The sequence below is a fragment of the Uranotaenia lowii genome, chromosome 1 (genome assembly GCF_029784155.1).
Source record: "Uranotaenia lowii strain MFRU-FL chromosome 1, ASM2978415v1, whole genome shotgun sequence".
Classification (NCBI taxonomy): Eukaryota; Metazoa; Arthropoda; class Insecta; order Diptera; family Culicidae; genus Uranotaenia; species Uranotaenia lowii.
Window position 1 is genome coordinate 109,415,103 of NC_073691.1, and position 25,078 is coordinate 109,440,180.

The 25,078-nt window shown below is 36.5% G+C and overlaps 1 protein-coding gene across 1 annotated transcript in view; it reads left to right on the forward strand.

Annotated features, from left to right (window-relative positions):
- Positions 1-25,078, forward strand: part of LOC129738536 (protein 60A-like) — a 276,432-nt gene that overhangs the window by 74,106 nt on the left and 177,248 nt on the right. The window contains exons 2-3 of the mRNA XM_055729756.1: positions 11,860-12,032; positions 12,105-12,291. Of these exons, the coding sequence (XP_055585731.1) occupies positions 11,860-12,032; positions 12,105-12,291 (360 nt within the window). The remainder of the gene's footprint in view (positions 1-11,859; positions 12,033-12,104; positions 12,292-25,078) is intronic.

A 25,078-nucleotide genomic window follows, 5' to 3' on the forward strand; every position in this document is an offset into this window, starting at 1 on the left:
TGGTCGTTTCCCCATCAAACTCCTTTGATGATAATCCTAGCACGCTAGCTAGTCCTGGTGTAATAACTGTTTCTTCTTTCCTTTCTGTTGTTTTGTTGGATCTGTTAATACTTGATGAATTGTTCCGTTGCTTATTTGTACGTTGAATGATTTCCGATGGCCTTGATACTATTTTAGCATATGATTCCGCTGGTGTTGGGTAAACCTCAGCACATCTTAAAACGTCAAATTGATTGGCTGTTGGTATTTCGTATGATTGTTTAGCTTCCTGGTATGTTAATCCCCGCTTTGCCATAGTTGCTTGGATGTTGCTCTCTTTGCTCAACCGAGGACAATTTTTATCCGTCGTTTTATGATCTTTGCTCTCGCAGTACAAACATTTAATCTTGTTGCAGTCCTTGTCAGCTGGGTGTTCTTCTGAACAGCTCGGACATTTTTTAACCGTTGACTTGCAGTTTTTTGAGAGATGATTATATCGCAGGCACTTGTAGCATATTACAGGTTTTCTTACGTAGGGTTGTACTCTGAAAATAGCGGAGAAAATACTGATATAAGTAGGTAGAATATTAGATCTAAATACCACCCCCATTTTAGCAATTCTCTCTTTTTTTTCGCCATTGAAACGATACATTTCGAAGACTGAATCCACTTCTACATTACTTTGAATGTTTGCCTTTATATCCTCCTCTTTCATATCTGTAGGGATACCCGATATGACACCTGTCATCGTAACAAACTGTCGTGGTATGTATGCTTTATAGCCTCGTAGTTGCATATTTTGGCATGAAGATAGACGATTTGCGTCTTTCCAATTCCCCAGGTATATTGTTACTTTATTCTTTCCTGTTTTCCTAATGTCGTCGACGCATTTATCGAATCCGTTTTGATGCAGCAATATTCCTACCTTCAACCTGTTTATCATTTTCCGGTTTTCTAAATCCGTATTTTCTGGTAATACTCGGTATGGTCTTACATCGCTCGGTTTATACAGATAGTTTTTAAAATTTCTCTGTACTCGCACGGCTGTAGTCGCTGGAATGATGTTAATATTTCCATTTTTAGCTCCTTGTTGTTGCGAATCAGTTGATTCCATAGTTTCATCCATCGTCATCGAAGAATTTTTCCTATTTTCATGGTTAGGTATCCATTTGTTTGTTGATGCTGCTCCACCTGGAGCAGCATCCTCAGCACTCATTTTTCTTTTTTTGTTCCACTTGTAGCTCTAATTTTTTTCCACTTTTGCTCATCCAATAAATAAAACCGTTTCACACATTTAAATTACTGGAAAACGAATTAAAAATGTTAAAAGCTATAAATTTAGCCAATTAGTTGTCGAAAATTAAAAAAGCCGTCTCCACTCTGTTGGTGCCGTTATGAAGTCGATTTTGGCGCTTGTTCCACAGCGCTATCTACGGGTTATCGTGAAACTAACAGCCACATACACAAACGGAAAAATTTCGATATATCACACACACATTTGCATTGTGCTATTTGTTCTTTTTTTACATCCAGCGATAAAAACGGTCGTTTTTGATTACCTACTTTTGATAGAAAAAAAATAACACGACACTCAGAAAAATACTATTATGTATGCCATAAGATTCTCTTATGAAGTGGCGCCATAAGAAAAATTAATGAAATTCATAAGATTGTCTTATGACGCGAATGAATTCTGAAGATGAACGCCTACTTCAATGAGAGGTTGTTGCTTTTCATAAGAGATTCTTATGGAAACAGTAAATCACTTTCTAATAATGAAAATTCTCGATATTTCATGCTGAAAACATTCACTTTATTGTTTGCCAAATTTGTTTAAAATTAAATTCTTGATGGTCACCATCAGCAGCGCATCTTCGACCTTTCGTTTTTTGCCGATCAGCTTGCTGAAAAGTAAACAAATAATGTATTTTAGTTTACTAATATATTCAACGTTCACACCAAAAACATCAAATCGAACTTACCATTCCGGAGATAACAATATCATTTAACATTGAAGGAAAACTATAATAACTATGAACTGGCGATTGTTTCGTACTGTTAGATGATGAAAAAAAACTGATGCTATGAATGAATGTGTTCATCATTTTTTCACAATGCCGTTTTTTCTACTTTTCATAAGAACATCGTATGAAAATTGAAAGAATTTCATAAGACTCTTATGAAAAATTAGTTTGGACGCAAAAAAGTGGTTCATAAGATGTATCTTATGAAATTTATAATAAGATTTCCTCTGAGTGGATATATTTCGAAAACCACTGAACCGTTTTTGAATTGGAGCGCATTAACCAAATGTGGTTAGAATTCAACCATAAAGCTTATAAAAAATACATCGACTTCGACAGAAATGAAAGTTGAATGAAAACTTGAAATTTTCTGCTCCACTTCCTTATTGCGTTGTGGTTGAAAAATAACCATTTTATGACATCTTTGGCTTCATTTGTGAAAATCACTTTCAACTGCAAGATCTCGTTAACCCCGAAACCTCCGTCAAGGGTAAGTTCAATTTTCCCGAGTAGAAAAATATTGTGAAAACACAACCCAATTATTTGTAAATAGTTATAAAACGATCTAGCACTTGTTGAGAAAACGACAAATGACATCGTTAAAACATTCCACTGATTGTATATTGCAAAACTACAGTATATTGAATGTGGCTTTATTACTGTTTAGAACTGTTAAATCAGTTGAATGGACGAGATTCTTAAAAAAAATTGTTGAACAATCTGTTTCAGTTAGAGTTTCTCAAAACCCTCCACCTACACACTTAATCTTTTCTCCTGTGGTCGGGATGATTTAGTCCTGTATTTACAACAGCTGAAATTACAGGACGATTTCAGGACAGAAAAACAGCTCAGGAAAACAACTGTCAAATGCACCTGTACACTCAGGCAAATTCTTATTATAATTTTCATAAGATACGTCTCATGAGCCCCTTTTTTGCGTCCAAACTAATTTTTCATAAGAGTCTTATGAAATTCTTTCAATTATCATACGAAGTTCTTATGAAAAATAGAAGAAACGGCGTTGAGGAAAAATAATGAACACATCGATTCAGTCATTTTTCAATCGTCAAACGAAGTTGTGGAATTATTAATTTTATTGTTCTAAACGGTAAGTTTGAAATGAAGTTTATTTTTAGTGATCGTTAAACATATTTGAAAACTTTAATTTGTTTTTTGTTTACTTTTCAGCACGTTGGACGGGAAACACCCAGGATCAAAAGACCGTATGCGGCCGAACAAACCGGAACCGGTGGGGGGAGGGGGGGTATTGATGTGCTGCTGGTGGTGACCATAATGTTTGTACCAAACATATTAGCCGAACAATAAAATAAATTTTTAACATCAATTGTTTTGAATTTTTCGCATCAAACGTGACGTATCCTGTTTTTATAAGACCCTCTTATGAAAAGCAACAACCTTTCATTGAAGTAGGTGTTCATCTGCAGAATTCATTCGCGTCATAAGATAATCTTATGAATTTCATTGATTTTTCTTATGGCGCCACTTCATAAGAGAATCTTGTGGCATGTATAATAGTATTTTTCTGAGTGTAGGTTCCAAACGGTTTCTCCTGCACGGAAAATAATAAAAAGGTAAAATTTACCGAGTTAGCAAAGGTGAACGCTCGTGAAAGCCAAAAAGGTAACTTCTACCTCTTCGAGGTGAAACTCACCTCACAGCGAGGTAAAATTTACCTGAATCGAGGTTGGAAAAAAGGTATAATTCACCGAGAAAAAAGGTGAATCCAAAAAAGGTAAATCTTACCTCGTAGCGAGGTGAAGTTTATCTGAATTGAGCTCAAAAAAAAAGTATAATTCACCTAGAATAAAAGGTAAATCCAAATAAGATCAAACTTACCTCGTAGCGAGGTGGAATTGACCTGGATTGAGCTAAACAAAACGGTACAATCATCTCGAACAAAAGAACTATTTGCCGAATCCGTTTATTGAGGTTAAGCTGTTCTGTCGTTCAGAAGGGAAGTTTTGTTTCGTGCCAATATGGAAAAATCGGAAAAGAATTGTAAGTGTTTTCTTAGCTATTATTTAGTTGTGCTGGTTCTCATCATAATAATTTGTTTTTATTTCAGATCGGCCCAGCTTCGAGGTGTATTCCACGTCATCCTCAAGATATCATTCCGGAAAAGCCGGACCTGACTGGATAAGTCGCCATTATGGCGCGGAAGAACGCGAAGTCGAATTGCCACGAGCCTGGCGAAAAAAGGACTTACCTCAATAATTTTTTTAAGCAAGGTGATATATTTAAAAAATAATATAATGAATTTGTCCCTATTTATTTTTAAAATAAATATAAATTTTTGAATGAATTTTGTTTTCATTTTTATTGAAGAAACCAACCAAACCAACTAGCATTTACCTTTCAAATCAGTAAATGGGAAAACGATATCATTTACTATTTTGCTAGGTGAATGCGAAAAAGGTAAAATTTACCATTTTTCTAGGTGAATTGAAAAAAGGTAAAATTTACCTTTTTGCTAGGTGAATGAAAAAAGGTAAAAAAATCACCTCGCAAAAAGGTAAATTTTACCGTTTTTTTTATTTTCCGTGTGAAGAAACCAACCAAACCAACTAGCATTTACCTTTCTAATCAGTGAATGGGAAAACGATATTATTTACTATTTTGCTAGGTGAATGCGAAAAAGGTAAAAATTACCATTTTTCTAGGTGAATTGAAAAAAGGTAAAATTTACCTTTTTGCTAGGTGAATGAAAAAAGGTAAAATTTACATCGAAAGAGGGGTGGAAAAAAATCACCCCGCAAAAAGGTAAATTTTACCGTTTTTTTATTTTCCGTGTGTGATGTACAGGTTTGTTATGAAAAACTTCCGAGTTTTCGAGACGGATTCTTCCCGACAATTGTAGGAAGTTCCGAAATCGTTTAGCAGTATCTCCTTTTTAATTATTCAAAAAAAATTTCATTGTTGTTCTTTTTTGGAGAAAAAGTACACTTATCCGGATAACTTCCGCACCTACAAGGCCCTGATTGCGGCCCAGTTATCTGATTTCGCCAAATTTCGTGTTCGGCGAAACGAACAAGAGTGCCGACTTCTTGAAGAAGTTCCCACTTGGAAAGGTTCCGGCTTTCGAAACCGCCGATGGCAAGTTCCTGACCTAGAGCAACGCTATCGCGTATTACGTTTTGAAAGAGCAGCTGCGGTTTTGTCGTTCCTGTCGTTCGCGGACAATGAGCTGCTGCCAGCTGGCTTGTGTTTTCTGGCCAGTACAGCAGCAAAGATGTGCCTATAGAAAGGGAAAAGAAACCAAACACCAGCCCCAACCCAAACCAAGGAAAAAATTTAAAATTAAATTTTGAAAATTGAAATAAAAAACGTAATTTTTAATAATTTATTTTGAGTCACCAACAAAATTCGAATCTCCTCAATCGTTGGACAAATGACAGCTCAGACCGAAAAAATCAGTTGAGAAAAATTTTCTTTGAGCGTCATAGGCTCGGTTGTGCCAAGATAAAACTTCAAAATAATGATTTTACAACGTTCGTCAATGTTCAGGTTGAAAATTGCATATACATAGGTGAAATTCGCATCAAAAGTAGCTCGAAAACACTACAGGTTTTTTTTTACTGAATTTTGTTAAATGGAAATGATTCTCAAATTTTTTTTATAAAAATTGTTCAAAAGAATTCTTTTTTAAAACAACATATTTTTAAAATCCATTAAATATATGCCTAAAAAATTCGATTAAAAAAAAAAGATTTAAACTAAGAAAAAAACCTTTGTTGCATTTTTTCAAAACATTTTTCATCTAAAACTTTTACTTTAAAGTTTCTGTAAACAATTTCATTAAAATATTGTCATATTGAAAATTTTAGTTTTTATTTCTTCCAAGTCACCTGCGGAATAAGTTACGACTTCAAAAGTCACTTGGCACCGACTTGAGTCACGCCATTCGCCTCTGAGAATACGGCGACAGTAAAAAAAATCATTCAAGTCACCTAAAGTTCATTCAAGTCACGGTATTCGCCTGCTAGAATACGTTGACTCTAAAAAACGAAGTCACTTCACGTCACTTGCCTCGCAGAATAAGCCCCATTATCGCTGGCTGCGTTGAGAGAAAAAAAAACTTGTGCTCTCTTGCATTCTTTCAGTATGTATGAATATGGTGTCGAAATCTCTTATCGCTTTAGCCAGAAGTTGAAAATTTGTATGTGTATTGCCTCCACTTTGGTAGGTAAATGCTGTTTTTTCGAGTTTCATACGATCATTCTATAATGTACAGACTCCGTTCGTTTTTGGCAACATTCGATTTTGGCAACATTCGATTTTGGCAACATCCGATTTTGGCACATGTGCCAAAATCGAACGGTTTTTAGAAACAACATTACCTTTTAATTTTCGTTATAACAGGACCAGTTTAATTTAGACAAACACCAAAAATACGTTTTTATGTTTTGAAATGGTGTAAAATGCAGCAAAAAAAATAAAATTTTTTAAAATTTGATAAAGTACTCAAAAATGACAAAAACATGAAAAATTCCAAATGTTAAAAAACAAACTCAAACAAAAGACTGAATATGTCAAAAAACAACTAAAAAATGATGAAGAATGACAAAAACAGCAAATATGACAAAAGAAAACGAACATTATAAACAAAACGAGAAGAGTGCAAAATGCATCAAAAACATGATGAAAAACTTAAAAAATGACTACAAATGGTCGGAAATTGACTAAAACCAACGTTTTTGACTATAGGGGAGATGAGGGCATAACGAGCACCCAGAGCATAATGAGCACTACTCTTTTCTACGAAAGTACGTATTTTCTTAAATAAATTTTCATGAGGATTTGTTTCGTACTTCCTAGAGTATTAATTTTTCACAAAAAAATGAATCTCCTTATCATCTTTACAGAGATATTTAAAAAAAAACTAAATTGGTTCTCAAGTTACGAAAATATTATAATTTTTGAGCACCACGAAATAAGCTCTTATGATCTTAAAATAACCTTGATCTATAATGTACGCACTGCAACATGATGTACACATTGTTTCTCAATTTTTACCATCATAAAATTTTTGATTTTTCACATTTATCAATCTTAAAACACGTTTTTACTTAAATTTGTTGACTAGGGGCATATAGAGCACCATATTATCGAGGCATAATGAGCATTTTCTGCCGTAGAATCTAGCAGCGAATTTAAATTGATTTATAGCGCCACACCTTGACTAGTTTTCATCCGACGATTTAGCCTATTGGTAAGGTGTCGGAGAGGTAATCAAAAGACTAGCGTTAGATTTCTGTTCGAGGTTTTTTTTTTCATTCACAATTCATGATCGATTGTTTATTGTTACATTATACGGCTACCCGATCAGAAGAGAAAAACTAAATTATATCAAGATGAGATATTTTGATATTCAATTTTTTCCTATCTGGATGAGTTATAATTTAGTACTCGTAGGATGTTAAAATATCTCAAATTATATCAAAAAATCTATACGATCATAGCTAAATTATATCAGTTTTTGATATGCTCCTATCAAGATTATATCTCGTTCAGATAGCATAGTTTGATATTGGACAGAACAAATTATATCAAAATTATAACTTATCAAGATATGAGTGCTTCGAGAAAATTTTCTAGTGGAAGGTCAATAAACCACCTTATTTGATAAAACCATGCCCCATTTTTGGTTTCCCAAAAATTTGATTCAATTTTATGAATCTGTTGAGCGAAACTCGTTAATGTAAGGTTTGAGCCGTTGACTTCGATGTCCGTGTTTCAGAAAAAGTTGATCGTATATCAAAATAAGATATAATCATTTTATTTTAGCACAATCCGAAAAAAATCTAGATCAATGAATATGAGCTCAACTCCATTCAAGTTTGTCAATCAGAATAAGATATAATTCAGATTGGAGAAACATAAAATTGAAAATTTGGAGTACTTAATTATAACTGAATCATATGTCAATATCTTGGTGAGATACGTTTGAGTTATTATTTTGATATGCTCTCCTGATCGGGTAGTAGCATCATCCTCCGAACAAAGCACATAATGTATGAGCGTGCGTGAATGGTTTGTATTCTACAAACAGACCTAGATTATTTTGTTATTGCTTTTTTTGATGAATCTACGACTCACCTGACTTCATCGAGTTGAATTCGCTGCTAGATTCCCCGACAGAAAACGCACATCTTGCCCTGATTAATGGTGCTCATACTGCCTCAGGGGGGGTTCTCATTATGCCTCCACAGTGGCTGGTTTTCAGCTTTTGGCAAAATTTTTAAAAGGCATTTTTTAACGTTTTCATCTAGTTTTTCACGTTTTAGCCCGTTGGGGAATAGGCTTTTCAAGTGTCTGAACACGAAACAATAATGTAACCTCCGTATTATAGCTATTTTCTATGGTTAAATAACCGTTTTCCTCAAGGTGGCCATTATGCCCCCATCTCCCCTAATAATAATAGTTATTTTGTAAAAATAACTGAAAAACAAGATGAGAAAAAAACCGTTCGATTTTGGCAACATTCGATTTTGGGAACATAAAATATATGAGCGTGTTGCCAAAATCGAACGGGGTCTGTATATGAAACGGATAACAAAGTTGCTGAGAAATATACCTACAAAAATGTCTGCTGGGATGTTTCTAAGAGAAAACAACCATTTCCGTTTTCTGTGTAGAAAACTCAATCCCAAACCCCAAAGCCAAGGAAGACAATCTGTCTAAAGTATCTTGTAAAGGTCTGTGCAGATGAGACTCAGTAGATCCTGTGACAGACACCACGCCGTCATCTGCAAGTTGTCTTAGAGTGCAGCCTTCAGAGAGACAACTGTCGATGTCAATCACGTAAAAGTTGTTCAAAAGTGGACTCAAACATGAACCCTGTGGGAGGTTCTTCTTATTGCAATATCTTCGTGAGCAACATACCCAACTATCCCAAGTAACAATTTAAGTTTTATTCCAACCTTAACAGTCCGATTAAGACTATTCCCTAAAGCTACTTTATAAGCCAAAGCGCATTCTACGTTATTAGCACAACTACTTTATAGCTAACATATGGCCAAAAGGGCCCAATTTAATAAAGTTTTTATAGCTAATTCTATACGCTATAATAAAACATCCAACAGAATAGTTTTATTCGACCTTATAGACATAGCCTTAAGAAACCTTTCAGAGCTCTTTCAAGACTATCCACAGCTCCTTTAAAACTACGAAAAGGAATCTGATAGGAATTTTATTGTGGGAGCTGTGAAATTTGATAGATACTTTACTGTGGGAGCTTTCTGTTCCGTTTTTTCTCGTGTTATCACTTCCTCTCCCAAACATTTGGTGATTGGTGATGATTGCATTTAAATTATTTTAAAAATATTTTCTTTTTCATTTTTTATATGTCTTAGCATAAAACTTCCTGCAACCTCAGATTTCTGGTGAAATATATACGAAATAGCATCAAAACATATGCGCGCCTCAGAGAAAATCAAGGTTAACACAATTTTAAGAATGTTTTTAATTAAAAAATAATAATTTAAGTAACATTTAAATTTGCTCAAATTATGCAATTTTTGTTTTGCATTGAAATTCATTACCTATACAACAAATAGTACCGCAAACATTGTCAAATTTGTTGAAAATGTCTAGTTTTAAGTATTATAATATAATTTCCAGCAAGATGGCGTCAGTAAATTCGATTCAATTTCACAATCAACATGGCGTTCAGTAAGTTAATGTTGAACATCTTAAGGCAGTTGTAAAACAGTTTTGAAATTGCTTTTTTCCTGTTTGAAAAATATTGTAATAAAACAATTTCGACAAACATTTTTAAAAGACCTTGAATCACAACTTCGTTTGACGTTTCTCTAAATGGAATACACGCTCATGATGGATTCATCCATTTTTGAGTAACATAAGTTTGTCGCAATAAATGAGATCATTTCGATTTGTTGCTTGGCAAAAGGCATTTATGAAATTTTTCGTTTTGTTTCCTTTTGACTTTTGACTATGATTAGAGGATGGTCAATTACCTTTAAATTACAAGTAGGTATTGATATCAAATAATCTCAGACTGTTTAGAAATAGATCAGTTTCTGTAATCAAAAGCCTGGCCTTAAAGCTTAATAATAACCCGTATAATTGAGGATTATAACCAAACGATTTCTTAAATCGACAAATGACGATTTGATGAAGCGCAATAACACGTTAAGGAAACGATTATAAAAATAGTGAAATACATTGCCTGAATCGTGAATTCCAAAATAATTGTTTGTTGAATATGTTGTTAGGTTATGTAACGGTTAAAAACTGTTAAAACAGTTGTATGGGAGATCTTTTCTGCAAACAGTATGCTAACGATTAAGGTAACGATATTATTAATAGTATGCAACATATTAAACTATAATGGTTATTGTTGCAATTGGAAGTGATAAAACGATGTTATAAAACGTGCATCGGATATTTTGCTTAGGATAATCAAAACTACGTTTCGATTCAAATAAATCGTAATTTTCAAAGATTGGCCATTGCTAGTAGTCTTCATCCTGATTATTTATATCATCTGAAACTTGTTGAGGCTGATGAAAGCATAGAATGAGCGTTTTCACTTGTAATGAAGTTCAATTTCTCCGTCTTTGCTGAGGAGAAGCCGGTGGCTGCAGTCTTCTAGAACTTTTCAAGAGTGGTTGATCCGGAAAGAATTTAGTTAACTCTTGATCGGATGACGTGATTATAGATTAACTTCGCATTGAGAGACAGGGACGGATAAATAAAACAAGTACATTATTCGGCATACTTGTAAATTAATTGTCTTATACATTTATTCTTATCGATTCTAAAAAAACGTTCATTCACAGTGTGCTTGTATTCGAACCCTAAGAATTGAGCGAATATCGATTTGCGGTTGTTTTGAAATTTGAATGCGGATACAACAAATTTGTTTTTAATTTTCAGATGAATTTAGCTGGGTTAATTGATATCATTTTGATAGCACGTTTTTCTCAAATTTGAGTGATAATCCTTTCAAAAAAGGTTATGCTATCTCAAAAATAGGTAAACAAGTTTAAGCGTGTATACGTTCTTCTCGATTGTCAAATCATCTGTCACTTAGTTTTATCATGCCTACATCAAATGTTCCAATAAAACAGTTTTTCAACTTGGCTTGAAAGCTAGTTTTAAAAGCGCATTGAGCGCATCATTAAAACTGGTACCAAAGCTCTAATAAATACAGGAAAGTATGTGCGTAATTAAATCTTTAGCAATACTTTGGCAACATTATTACAACACTCTTAAGATAGTGTTTTATTCAAGCTTTAGCAAAACTTTCAGGGCTTTTTTAAAACACACGATAAATGTTACAATAAAACCGTTTTAAAAATTGGATACCATCGAAAAGTTTTCATAAAACAATAATAAAACTCAAAAAGCCAATTGACTTGATCTGTGTTACTTGGGTATGTTTCATGCAAAAGTCATAGTGATGCTTAACATCCGTTTCTACCATTTTCAATTAAATAATATCAAAATATTGCAAGTGTTAATGAAATATAGCTAAAATCATAAATATATGCATTTAGCCCGCCAGTTTCGGAAATCGGCTATTTTGACTTATTTTATTATAAAATTATTTTCAGAAAAACTGTAAGAGATTTTAACAGAAAAATTGCTCTAACGTTTAGGAAACAGATGTCCGCTCATGTGTAAATAGTTTTCAGACTCCTATCTATTGGAATATGGGAGAAAATTAGTGCTTTCCGTAATATGCGCATATAGCCCGCCTCTCCCCTACATGTACCTACCAATAATTTAAAAAAAAATCGATCGCTCGTTCACGCCTGAGGAGGAATTTCTTCAAAGAGTAAATATTAAAATAATAAACCTCTTGTTCCAGGAAATCGGCTCCCCAGTTCCTTCTAAACATTTACGAAAAGCTAACGGACGGCGTCAACAGCATTCACTCGCGTCACGCACGTAGCATCGATGAAGATGACGAAATACCATTTACTGAAGTTGATTCCAGAGCTATCGATCAAAGCGACATTATAATGACGTTCCTGAATAAAAGTATTACGAGCAGTTAAAGCAAACACGATGTCCTCTCTACTAAATGACAGGATTTTGTCTTCAATTTTCCAGATCACCATGTGCCGGAAGTTCGCCATGAAAAGGGAAGGCGCTTGTGGTTCGATGTCAGCGAAGCGAAACAAGAAGTGGAAATTATCATGGCCGAGTTGAGACTCTACGTCCGCAACGAGCTGAGCATTATGCGAAATAATACTGGCAGTATAACCATTATAATCTACAGCATCGATAGTATCAAGGGGTAAGCACATTTTAAAAGGTTTCTTCGTGCTTCATTATTCTCGTTCAAAAATTGAAGATTGACCCCCTTCCCTATTCCTATATCCCTAATGGAAGGGGGGTCTCATAACATCAGAAAAACACTTCTTGTATACAAATACGATCCCATGTCATATATGGCTCCAATCTTTATAAATTTTCGAGTTATTCAAAAAATGATTGACCCTCTCCCCACTTTATATCCCCCCTATGGTAAGAAAAGGGGGTCTCAAACCATCGAAGAAATATTGCCCGTACATAAATATGCTCCCATGCAAATTGGATTCCATTTTCTTAAGTTTGCTTTATTAGTTGTCGAGTTATACTATAAAATCTGTATCGGAGCCCTTCTTCCTACCTGGAAGGAGGATCAAGATCAAACATTTCGTGTATTCAAATATACTCCCATGCAGAGGCGGTTCTAGAGTTGGCTCTTGCGGGGGGGTGATTTTCCAACTTTTACGTAATATCTGGTAAAAAACGATCATTTTGAGAAAGCGAAAAGAGAGGGAGGGTGGCGGGGGGGGGGGGGGTGAGGGTTGCTATTTTCAAATGAGTACAATATAAGCTACACACTGCTCCTCCTCCCCCACTTCTATTTCACTGAACAAAATCAGATGTATTTCGAAAAACATTTAACTTTTTTTTCAATAGGGGAGATGAGGGCATAACGAGCACCCAGGGCATAATGAGCACTACGCTTTTCTACGAAAGTACGTATTTTCTTAAATAAATTTTCATGAGGATTTGTTTCGTACTTCCTATAGTATTAATTTTTTACTAAAAAAGGAATCTCCTTATCACCTTTACAGAGATATTTAAAAAAAACTAGCTTGGTTCTCAAGTTACGAAAATATTATAATTTTTGAGCACCACGAAATAAGCTCTTATGATCTTAAAATAACCTTGATCTATAATGTACGCACTGCAACATGATGTACACATTGTTTCTCAATTTTTACCATCATAAAATTTTTGATTTTTCACTTTTATCAATTTTAAAACACGTTTTTACTTAAATTTGTTGACTAGGGGCATATAGAGCACCATATTATCGAGGCATAATGAGCATTTTCTGCCGTAGAATCTAGCAGCGAATTAAAATTGATTTATAGCGCCACACCTTGACTAGTTTTCATCCGACGATTTAGCCTATTGGCAAGGTGTCGGAGAGGTAATCAAAAGACTAGAGTTAGATTTCTGTTCGAGGTGATTTTTTTCCATTCACAATTCATGATCGATTTTTTTATTGTTAAATTATACGGCTAGTAGCATCATCTTCCGAACAAGGCACATAATGTATGAGCGTGCGTGAATTGTTTGTATTCTACAAACAGACCTAAATTATTTTGTTATTGCTTTTTTTGATGAATCTACGACTCGTCTGACTTCATCGAATTGAATTCGCTGCAAGATTCCCCGGCAGAAAACGCACATCTTGCACTGATTAATGATGCTCATACTGCCTCAGGGGGGGTTCTCATTATGCCTCCACAGTGGCTGGTTTTCAGCTTTTGGCAAAAAATTTTAAAATGCATTTTTTAACGTTTTCATCTACTTTTTCACGTTTCAGCCCGTTAGGGAATAGGCTTTTCAAGTGTCTGAACACGAAACAATAATGTAACCTCCATATTATAGCTATTTTCTATGGTTAAATAACCGTTTTCCTTAAGGTGGCCATTATGCCCCCATCTCCCCTATTTATAGAAAAATCAGCCAATCTATAATATTTACTGCAAAAAAAAAGTCATAATTTGTAAACCTAGTAGTTTGAAAGTGTCACTTTCAAAAATCTTTAAAATATTTCTTGTTATAAATTTCATTTTACAAACGAAAATTATACACACGTTGTTGAGCTTCTGAATATTTGTGCTAGGCCAAACAAAAAGTACCGATAATTTTGAGATAAGTTTTAGCAAATTACTGCTATGAATTTCAAACTGATTAACGGTGATTAAATTTTTCATTGAAGTAATTTACTGGATAGTGATTCGGAAATTTCGTAACATTATTTTCAATTTGGAAACACAATCCTCGTTCAAAATTCTGGTTTTTATTTTTCAAATTCTCAATATAAAAAATCAACATTCTAATTATAAATGTGAGTAACTGGTTAATTATGGTGTGGTAAATAAAGTTAGTGTGCTTTCATTAGCTTTTCAGTATGTGCACATACCTAAGCTATTTATACCGCAGTTAGCAACCCTGCAGTTCAATCCCGCTTTTGCATGTCACACACACAGGCAAGCATCAGCTCACGAGAATGAGTCTTGACTCTTGGCTTCGTTCGCGCCTTTTCGTGTTTCAACCGTCGAATAGAGTGGACGCTAACAGGTAGGAGCAGCCTTGCCAGATCTACGGATTTCTCCGTATTTCTACGGATTTTAAGCATTTCTACGGAGCTACGGATCGATGCTCGAAATCTACGGATTTTCAGCATTTCCTACGAATTTTCTACGGATTATCGAATAAATTCAAGGGATTCTGCGGATAAATGTGAATTCTACCTAAAGACCAAAAAAAAAAGGTCATCAAGTTTTATTTTGGCGAAATCAATACATTTTTCGATTTTCATCAAATCTACGGACTTCAGCGGTTTTCAATCTGGCAACGCTGGGTAGGAGCTAGAAGCAACAACAAAGCAATCGGAGATTTCCTTCGGAAGACAGAACATGAATTTTACAATGGGGATCCTGCCAGAAGACTTTTTTTTTCAAGTGCACGAGAAAAGTATGAATAGCTTCAAGTGAAAGGAAATCTCCGGTTGCTTTGATTGAAATAAAATTAGTGAATTTTTCGTGTGTGATCCGAACGCAATGTAGTTGAGAAACAAAATGGCTTCATAACGAAATCGGGATGAGGTAAGTGCCAGATTTCTTAAACTGAGTGATTTTTTCCCAACGGCAATGCATAAAATTTATCTCACGTATAGAGTGATTTAGCTTCTGCAGCTCTCTTGCTCGACGAATTATTTTTATCATGAATCAGCCTAAACAAAAGCGTTAATTGTCAGTTTAGTGAAAAGTTAAAGTTCAGGTGAGAATCGCCAGTGGGCAAGCAAGGCAGGACTTTGGTCCAGTTGAGGACTACGGTCCAGTTCAGGCAAAGTTGCCAGTTTAGGACTTCGGTACAGTTCAGGCAAAGTTACCAGTGTAGGATTTCGGTCCAGTCCAGGCAAAGTAGCCAGTTGAGGACTTCGGTCCAGTTTAGGACTTCGGTCCAGTTCAGGCAAAGTTGCCAGTTGAGGACTTCGGTCCAGTTTAGACAAAGTTGCCAGTTGAGGACTATTGTCCAGTTTAGGACTTCGGTCCAGTTCAGGCAAAGTTGCCAGTTGAGGACTTTTGTCCAGTTTAGGACTTCGGTCCAGTTCAGGCAAAGTTGCCAGTTGAGGACTTCGGTCCCGTTTAGGACTTCGGTCCAGTTCAGGCAAAGTTGCCAGTTGAGGACTTCGGTCCAGTTTAGGACTTCGGTCCAGTTTAGGACTTCGGTCCAGTTCAGGCAATGTTGCCAGTGTAGGACTTCGGTCCAGTTCAGGCAAAGTTGCCAGTTGAGGACTTCGGTCCAATTTAGGCAAAGTTGCCAGTTGAGGACTATTGTCCAGTTTAGGACTTCGGTCCAGTTCAGGCAAAGTTGCCAGTTGAGAACTTTTGTCCAGTTTGAGACTTCGGTCCAGTTCAGGCAAAGTTGCCAGTTTAGGACTTCGGTCCAGTTTAGGCAAAGTTGCCAGTTGAGGACTTCGGTCCAGTTCAGGCAAAGTTGCTAGTTGAGGACTTCTGTCCAGTTTAGGACTTCGGTCCAGTTCAGGCAATGTTGCCAGTTGAGGACTTCGGTCCAGTTTAGGACTTCGGTCCAGTTCAGGCAAAGTTGCCAGTTTAGGACTTCGGTCCACTTTAGGCAAAACTGACAGTTTAGGACTTCGGTCCAGTTTAGGCAAAGTTCCCAGTTTAGGACTTCAGTTAAGTTAAAGCAAAGTTTCCAGTTGAGGACTTCGGCCAGTTTAGAACAGCGGTCCAGTTCATTAAAAGTGTCCAGTGTATGACTTCGTTCCACTTCAAGCAAAGTTGTCAGTTTAGGGCTTCAGTCCAGTATCAGCAAAGTTGCCGGAATCTTTTTGGTTCAGTTCAGGCAAAGTTTCTATTGTTAAACTTCGGTCCAGTTCAGCCAAAGTCGCCAATGTTGGACTTTGGTCTAGTTAAAGCAAAGTCGCCAGTTGAGGACTTCAGTCCGGTAAAGGCAAAGCTACCAGTTGAGAACTCCCGCCCAGATCATGGCTTCGGTTCAGTGTTGTCAGTTGAGGAATTCGGATCAGGTCAGGCAAAGTTGCCTGAGTAAAGATTTGTCTAGTTAAGGCAAATTGGCAGTTGAGGAATAAGGTCTAGTTCAGGCGAGGCTGCCAGTTAAGGACTTAGGATCAATTTGGAATTAGGTCTAATTGAGTCGTCAGCTACCAGTGTAGGCATTTAGCCCAGTTGATGACTTCGGTCCAAATCAGGCAAAGCTGTCAGTATAGAACTTAGGGGCCGTCCACATACCACGTGGACAACTTTGGGAGGGAGGGGGGGGGGGGGGTTATGGAAATGTCCACGCTTGTCCACGGTGAGGGGGGTAGGGTTTTGGGTCATGTCCACGTGGACATACTTTCTTCCAAAATATTTCCTTAAGGTGAATAAATATTGAGATGTTAAAATCTTTAAATTTACAAAGCTTTCCAGTTTTAGTTTATACAATTACGTGCCAGCGGCTTTGGCATAGTGGTTAAAGCTCAAGTCTTCTACGCAAAGGTTCATGAGATCGAATCCCGGTCACGGCATACATAGTACACTTTCTGTGGTCTAATGGTTTTCGCATTTGTAAGCTGTTAGCCATTACAACTTCGAAAAATGTACGCTTAGAGTAGGGTTACCATACGTACTCTTTTAAGAGTACATGTACTCTTTTTCGATCGAGAAATGAGCGTACTCTTCTTTTTGTGAAATTTTTCGAAATGTACTCTTTTTTTGAGAAAGAAATTAAATAAAACTTTCTTATGCAAATTAACACTTCTTCCAATACATAAATTTTGTATCCTTATAAATACAATTTTTTATGGATTCGTTGCACAACACCTAAGTTTTGCTTCTTTTGTCGAATGTTTCAAAGAATGGATACCAGTGGAAGGAAACACAAGTATATTCACGATTTAAATCGGGATTTTTCGTTCAAAATAAGCGCCTTTGAGTATGCAATGAACTCCCGGACAGTAGACAATATGCTTTACAACAACTTGCTGAAAAGCATAGTGCTCAAAACAAACGCGCACAAATCATCAATATTGTTTTCAAAGAAAAAAAAATACGCCTCTATAAAAAAAAAACTATTTGCAGTTGCAGTGAAAATGCAGTTTTTTATCAATTGAGTAATCCAACTTAAAATTTTGAGCATTTGTCATGTAAGTCATGTATCTTGCAACAAATTGACGGTTTTTGAATAGCCTACAACATCATAGTTTTTTTTTATAAATGGCGTGTTTCTTTACAATTTTTAAATTTTTTCTCAATGTACTCTTTTTGGCGTTGCATGATATGGTAATCCTAGCTTAGAGTTAAGGAAAGAAGATCTCTTCAAAGAAACATGAAGTTTCACTGAGATCCTACGTGTGTGTGCTCGTTTTTAAAAATTAGTAGCCACTTGAAAGCAAGTGATAAATATGACCCCCCGCACCCATGGGGTAGAGAATAGCCTTCAAGTCTTCTAAGCCCGCGGGCATGAGATCGAATCCCGGTCACGGCATCATAGTGCATTTTCTGTAGATTTGTGGTATCAGCATTTGTGAAATGCCATAACTATCATATCTTCGAAAGATGTACGCTTAAAGTTTGGGAAAAAGAAATTTCTTCGAGGAAAAATCGAGTTTCATTGAGATCCTGTATGTGTTTGTGTTCGTTTTAAATAATAATTTAGAATTTTAGTATTATTTTTGATCAGCAAATGCTTATTCGTTTTTTTTTCAATATCAGCCATTTCAATAACAAAAAGGCAAAAAGTAAATTTTTTTTAACTGTCAAATTAGATTTAGAAAAAAAAACTTTAGATCTGTCCACGTAGACATCCGGGGAGGGGGGTAGGGGTTTGCCAAATGTCCACGCTTGTCCACGGAGGGGGGGAAGAGGGTCAAAAATCTCATTTTTCGGTTCGATCCGAAGTTGTCTGTTGAGTTTCTTAGTATGGTTAAGTCAAAACTGAGGTTGAGTTATACATTTAACTTAAGGTTTAGCAACTTGTGATTTTTGAGTAGAGGACGAGGACTGACGAATGAAGTAAGAGATTATGTATATGAAAAACCATAACCAGAATTGATAGCCATGGTTGGTCAGCACTTCTCAAATCCAACCGCGTGCTGTGTAAATCACACTGTTATCTACTTCGATTTCCAGAGCACCACACTTCCTTCTGAAATGCTCTACACTCGTTTCCGAGTATAGCCGAAGCCAAGTGCCGAGCGAAACCGGTGCCCTAATAGCATCACAGCAGCACTAGGGGCAATTGGCGCGCTCGCAAGCCCGGTATACGATTTCTCGTGTGTAAAACAGAGAAAGCAATAACCTTCACTCCAATTTCACTCCGATTAGCTGTCATTCTTATGGAAATCAGTGTAAGAGTAAAGAGCAAGCTTTATACTTTCCAGCAGGCCCAATCCCAATTGTGAAAGCAGGAGAAATCCCAAAACACACAACTGAAGTGCAATTTTTTCCTTCTCTTCCTACCGCAGTAGGCAAAAAAACAACACGAAACTATAGCTTCGTTCAACCGTTGGTAAAAATCGGTTTCAACTGGTTTCTGTCAACTGATAGATGTTCAACGAGCCAATGTTTTGGTCGAAACTAGTCAGGTCGTTATTCAACGGAGCAAGTTGAAATCAGTCGAAACCAATCCAGCTCGGCAGCAGGATTCGTTTCGACCTGGTAGAAATCGGTCGAACTCAATTGGAAAGAGACAGGTGATCAACTGTCAATCCATTACTACTTGTTTCGACCCGTTTCGACTAGAATCCATTGAACAGACTATATATTGTTTATTCTTCTTCTTTTTTGTTGGGAAAGACCCAAATTCTCTGTGCCCAAACCAACTGAGTAGCTTTAGCGCTGCTCCCCTACACTTAGTTTGCTGATTTTTTTTTCTCTTTCTCTCACTCTGGCGAAGGCTTCTCTGCTTTTTGATTAGGTGAACGCTTGGCGTTGCAACAGAGCTGGGCAAGTGTTTCAGAACGAAAAGTTCACTGAGTTGCATTTTCCGAGCCGCTCGGGGAGAAATGGACAACCATGTTGATAACATTCAATTGTTTTAGGGTGTTGCCATTGTTGAGCTAGATATCATCATTTTATATCATTTCATATATCATCAAATCGCTTGAAAGAGACATGAAATTAATATATTTTTATCGTTAAATTCTAAAATGTCAGACGCCACAAAAGCTTAGAAGAAAACCAACACAGAATAAGAGCTACAAAAAAGACTGAATATTGAATCGAGAAGAACTAAATATTATTACCTCATCGTTGTTTTTTTCTAGTTGAAACTTTCAGCTTGAAAGTATTTAAAGCTTAGCTCAGACGAGAGTCAAGAGTTTTCATATTTCTGGATGTTATCACTGTTCGTCTTCATATTGTTCTCCTATCGTTCGCTAGAATATCAGGAACTCAATAATTTACAATGATGGTATTTATCGACACTGCATATGTATATTCTAGTTTTTCTTTGATACTTCCTTTTTATAAGATTATGGTTTTTTTACATCTTGACCCTAACCGCAAAAAATAAACTGATGAGTGTAAATGATTATTACTCAAAACAAAATTTTAATAACTATCAGTCAGTTCAAAGGATGATAAAGATCTTTCTTGTGTGCCAAGACATAAGGAACAAATAGATTTGCATCTTATTAAATTTTGAATTGTAACGTTCGTTTTCTAAAGGATCTTGGCTTAGTTTCTAATTTTACTTAGTGTGATTTTATTCAAATTTTAGACTACTGAAATTATATTTGTACACTTAGCTTTTGATATATTTTTTTCATAGAGAAGAAGAGGAATGTGAGTAACTGGTTAATTATGGTGTGGTAAATAAAGTTAGCGTGCTTTCATTAGCTTTTCAGTATGTGCACATACCTAAGCTATTTATACCGCAGTTAGCAACCCTGCAGTTCAATCCCGCTTTTGCATGTCACACACACACAGGCAAGCATCAGCTCACGAGAATGGTACCGTATTCGTTTTCTCCCCTCGATCAGTGGTCCACCGTACCCGACAAAAACAAACATAAATCGTCGCCAGTGTATTGCTACCTCACTCACTCACATGCTCTCTCGCAACACTGACAAAATTTTCGGGGCACTACCGCCCGATGGCAGTGCAACACCAGGTCAAAACCAGTGCAACACCGTCCGAATAAACAAACAGTTTGACAGCACCTAGTGGTGCACCAGTGCAACACTAGTGCAACACTCGGCATAAACGAATACGGTATGAGTCTTGGCTTCGTTCGCGCCCTTTCGTGTTCAACCGTCGAATAGAGTGGACGCTAACAGGTAGGAGCTAGAAGCAACAACAAAGCAATCGGAGATTTCCTTCGGAAGACAGAACCTGAATTTTACAATAAATTTAGTCTAAAATAAAATTATCAAAAATTAATTCCAACTCAATCGCTCAAGTAGTACGGTTGTGTTTCCAAACGAGTTCTATCGGAGTTTTTTTTTTTTTTTTATTTCGCTGCTTTTGTTAAATCAGTTGGTCCAATTGTGGTGGTTTATTTTTCCTACCGACCAGGCCGTTTGTCGGATTTCAGCGACACGGGATTCGGAATTGGTGGGCATTTTAATTCGCCATCATCATCGGTGCAAAGGCTACCCGAATATGAAAAAAATATTGTAACAGAACAGTTCCTGAAGTAGTTTGAAACGATTGAAAACAGTGTAAAAAACGTTTATAAAATGATATCAGAAACCATAAAAAACATTGCACTTATCTTGAATTCCAAAACGATGGTCTGTTGAATATGGCGTTAAGTTATGTTACTGTTTAAAACTATTAAAACCTCTATATGGAGACACTGTTCTAGGAACAGTTAGGATATGGTTTATGAAACGCTAATAAATAACGTTTTCAGGGCATTGAACTGTTTCTAGAATGAACACGTGTAGGTATATTTTGAGCGATTTATCAAACCGTCAAACAAACTGTTACGGAAATCGGAATGATTATTGTACGAACAGTTTGTACTTAGATTACTGTTCTTTTGATGGTGCTTCATATAACGTAACCATTGAAAAAAACTATTAGATTATATCGTTAAACCGTTCGTTAAAAGTGCACGCACACAAATGCAAATGCATATGGGATTTTTCCGGATAAAAATGGCTTACAGTTATTCTAAATTTCATCATTTTATTGGATCATTACGAATTTATATTACTAACTGATCTGCCCCAACTGTGCATTTCTGTGCTGCCTTCTCCTGATTTCAATCAGTACTCTCTTAGAACGTTCCGGTGTCCAGGAATCCATAGCACAGAGTTGAATGTTGGGGGTTCCGGTAGCATAACCTTAAACGAAAGAAACGGGATCATCGGATTTGTTTAAAAAATATTTTCAATTCTACATACCTGGTTGAACAACGCCATTGGGTTTTTGCATTCTTTGAATGCCACGACGTGCTGATTAATCAGCAATTACTTCTCCTCCAGCAAGATTCAAGGGCAAAAAAAAATTCCTCGCGGCCGGCGGTAGCAAAACGATCGAACAACACCGTTTGGGTCAGGGATGCCAGGTTGACAGTTTTATCAATATTTGTACAGATATTGAAATGCGGAATTTTCATGTATATATTTAAGGTGATCAGGATGTTTTTGTGTAGTAATTAGGAATGTTATTAAAATTAAAGTGAGCTAATAACTCAATTTAGAAGTTCAATACCAATCGATAAAATTTAAATCGAGAATGCAATATACACATTGCAAATGAAAATTCGAGGTTTTCATGTCGCTTGTTTGCATAAAAAAATAATCATAGCTCATATGCAAACAACTTAAAAAAACGATTGATGACGAAAATAGTTTGAAAAATAACACACCCCATTGAGAGTCCGAAGTCATTTCCCCAACTGGAGAGACTTGAGAAGAAATTGTCTAATTGCAACAAGTGCGGCAATTAGTATGCTTGCTTTTATTTTTATTTATTTATTTAAGTCTTTGACTGCTGCCATACAGACCGAATATTAAAATTAACTTATGTTTAAATTAAAACTATGTTAAAACTAGGGAACGTTACGCATTGCACATTTAAACATTGATTTGGATACATTGAAGTCAAACAAGTGTGAAACATCGTTGAAGACTTGACAACATCGATTCAGCGGGTGGTTTTGTCCAAAAACTGTTCTGTTTCTAGGTAGCCAAAGGGTGGTTTGATTACGCAAACGGCGGGCTGGGGCGTGCAAACTCAAGCTTTGGAGCAATTGTGGACAGTCTATAGCGTTTGTCAGGATGTCGTATACAAACATTCGCTGCAAATATGTTCTTCTTTGGCCTAGGGACGGTATAGACAAAAGAGCACACCTTTGTGGGTAGGGTGGTAGCCTTACAGGGTCTCTCCATGGCAGTTGACGCAACGCATAACGATGAAATTTTCTCTGAATTCGTTCGATTCGTTCGATATGGACAGAGTGGTAGGGTGCCCAAACTGGTGCCGCATACTCCAAGACACTTCGCACCAAAGAGCAGAACACTGTCTTGAGAGCGTATGGGTCCTCAAAGCTCAAAGTATTTCGTCGCAGGAATCCAAGCAGAGCGAAGGCTTTAGCTGTTGTTGTTGCGATATGCTGATTAAACGAGAGTTTCTGATCAAAGGTTACTCCAAGATCCTTAATTGTGACAACTCTTTCGAGCAGAATGTCACCAAAAGCGTAATCGAAGACCAAAGAATTTCTGGTTCTAAAAAAGCTGATGCACTTGCACTTATCAGCGTTTACTTCCATTCCATGTTTTCCACACCATGCGAGAAGTCTGTTAATGTCTTCTTGGAGGGCAGCGCAGTCCACTCTTGAGTCAACGATCCGGTAGATTTTCAAATCATCTGCGAACAGTAGTTTTGGCGATTGAAGGACGGTTGCTAAGTCGTTTATGAAAATCACGAAAATAAGTGGTCCTAAGTGACTACCTTGCGGAACACCAGACGGCATAGTAAACATAGTGGAGTGAACTCCACGGATATTTACGAAGCCTTGACGATTAAGCAGGTAAGAGTGCAACCATTTGCTTACCCATTCAGGGAAACCATAGCGTTTTATTTTCTCCATCACGACCATATGAGGTACTTTGTCGAAGGCCTTGGCAAAGTCGACGTATATTGAGTCCACTTGCAGTTTTTTATCAGTTGCAGTATGCAAGTCACTGGCATAGCACATCAAGTTGGTCAACGTTGATCTCTTCCGGATAAAACCGTGCTGGACTTCGGCAAGTATCGGAGTAGCTGCTGAATAGAGCCTTTCGTACATCAAAATTTCAAGCACCTTTGAAAAACAGCAGAGTCTCATTCCATCCCACACAGCAAAAATTAATTGCTGTAATATTACGGCAAATATCCTGTAACAAAAAGGAGCAGGACTTTTACCGTAATTTTACAGGTCGAAATTGAATAACATGAGATTTATTTTTACAGTACTATAATTTAAAACGAACCTGAAAACAAAATACATGCTTTTTGAAAATTACAGTTGTGCACACAAATTTTATTTTCGTTGGTTCAATTGAATGATAATTTTCGGAAAAAATAGAAAGAAAAATAAAACAACTATAATTTGTTGCTATTCAAATTTCCCATGTTAAAGCTTTTATTCAACTTTCTTTGTACAAATTTACTTCAAACTAAATAAATTTTAAGCCACTTATGCCATTTTGCTGATTTATGGCTCGAATCACTAAAACTTAAGTCACTAATTCACAATATTGCACTAAAAGCATTCATGCCTGAAGGGGATTTACCTGTTGCTGCAGTTTTTTTCATTTCTGTTTCGTACCGCTGGCACCTTTGACGTCATCCTGTGAGCTACCAGCGGATTAGAACCAGCGTCCTCGACAGCTCGTTCTATATGGCAGGTTGATGGGTTTTTCCTCTTCCGTTCACTAGATCCCGGTTCTTTCACCTTCGGCGCTTGTGCCCAATCAGTTGGTGGTTTCATTTCGTCCTATATCGTGCACCGATCGCCCTCTTTTTACTTTTCAAAGTTCGGATTGGTATTGATTTACTGCAATAGAGAATAATTTGTTTGATTGAAATGTTAAAATAAACAAAAACACTTACTTCGCTGCATCTGTTTGTTATATTCGGATATTTTGGGATGAATCGACAGGAGAAATCGTTCAAGTAAAATTTCCTAATCGGTTGGACTGCTGCTTGTTCAGATGATGCACTTAACGGAAAGCCGCTGCTGTGGGTCGGGAAGATTGACAACATTGCATTCCTCTTAGCCAACATGCACACTTCTCGGTCGCCTAAAACAAACGAGCCTTGTTAAATCGACTTGCGCTGCTCACCACGACGGCGTTTATAGGTTTTTCGTCAATGAACAACTCCCGAAGTTGCTCCGGCACAAATCAGACTAACAAAACAACACAACGTCAAAAAGAGAAATAAAAACGCCTTTTGACTTGACGTTTCCTTTTGATTTATTTAAACCGGGATGCCAAGCGTACTTGAATTTTCAAATTAATTGATCTTAAAGTAAATAAAATATCGTTT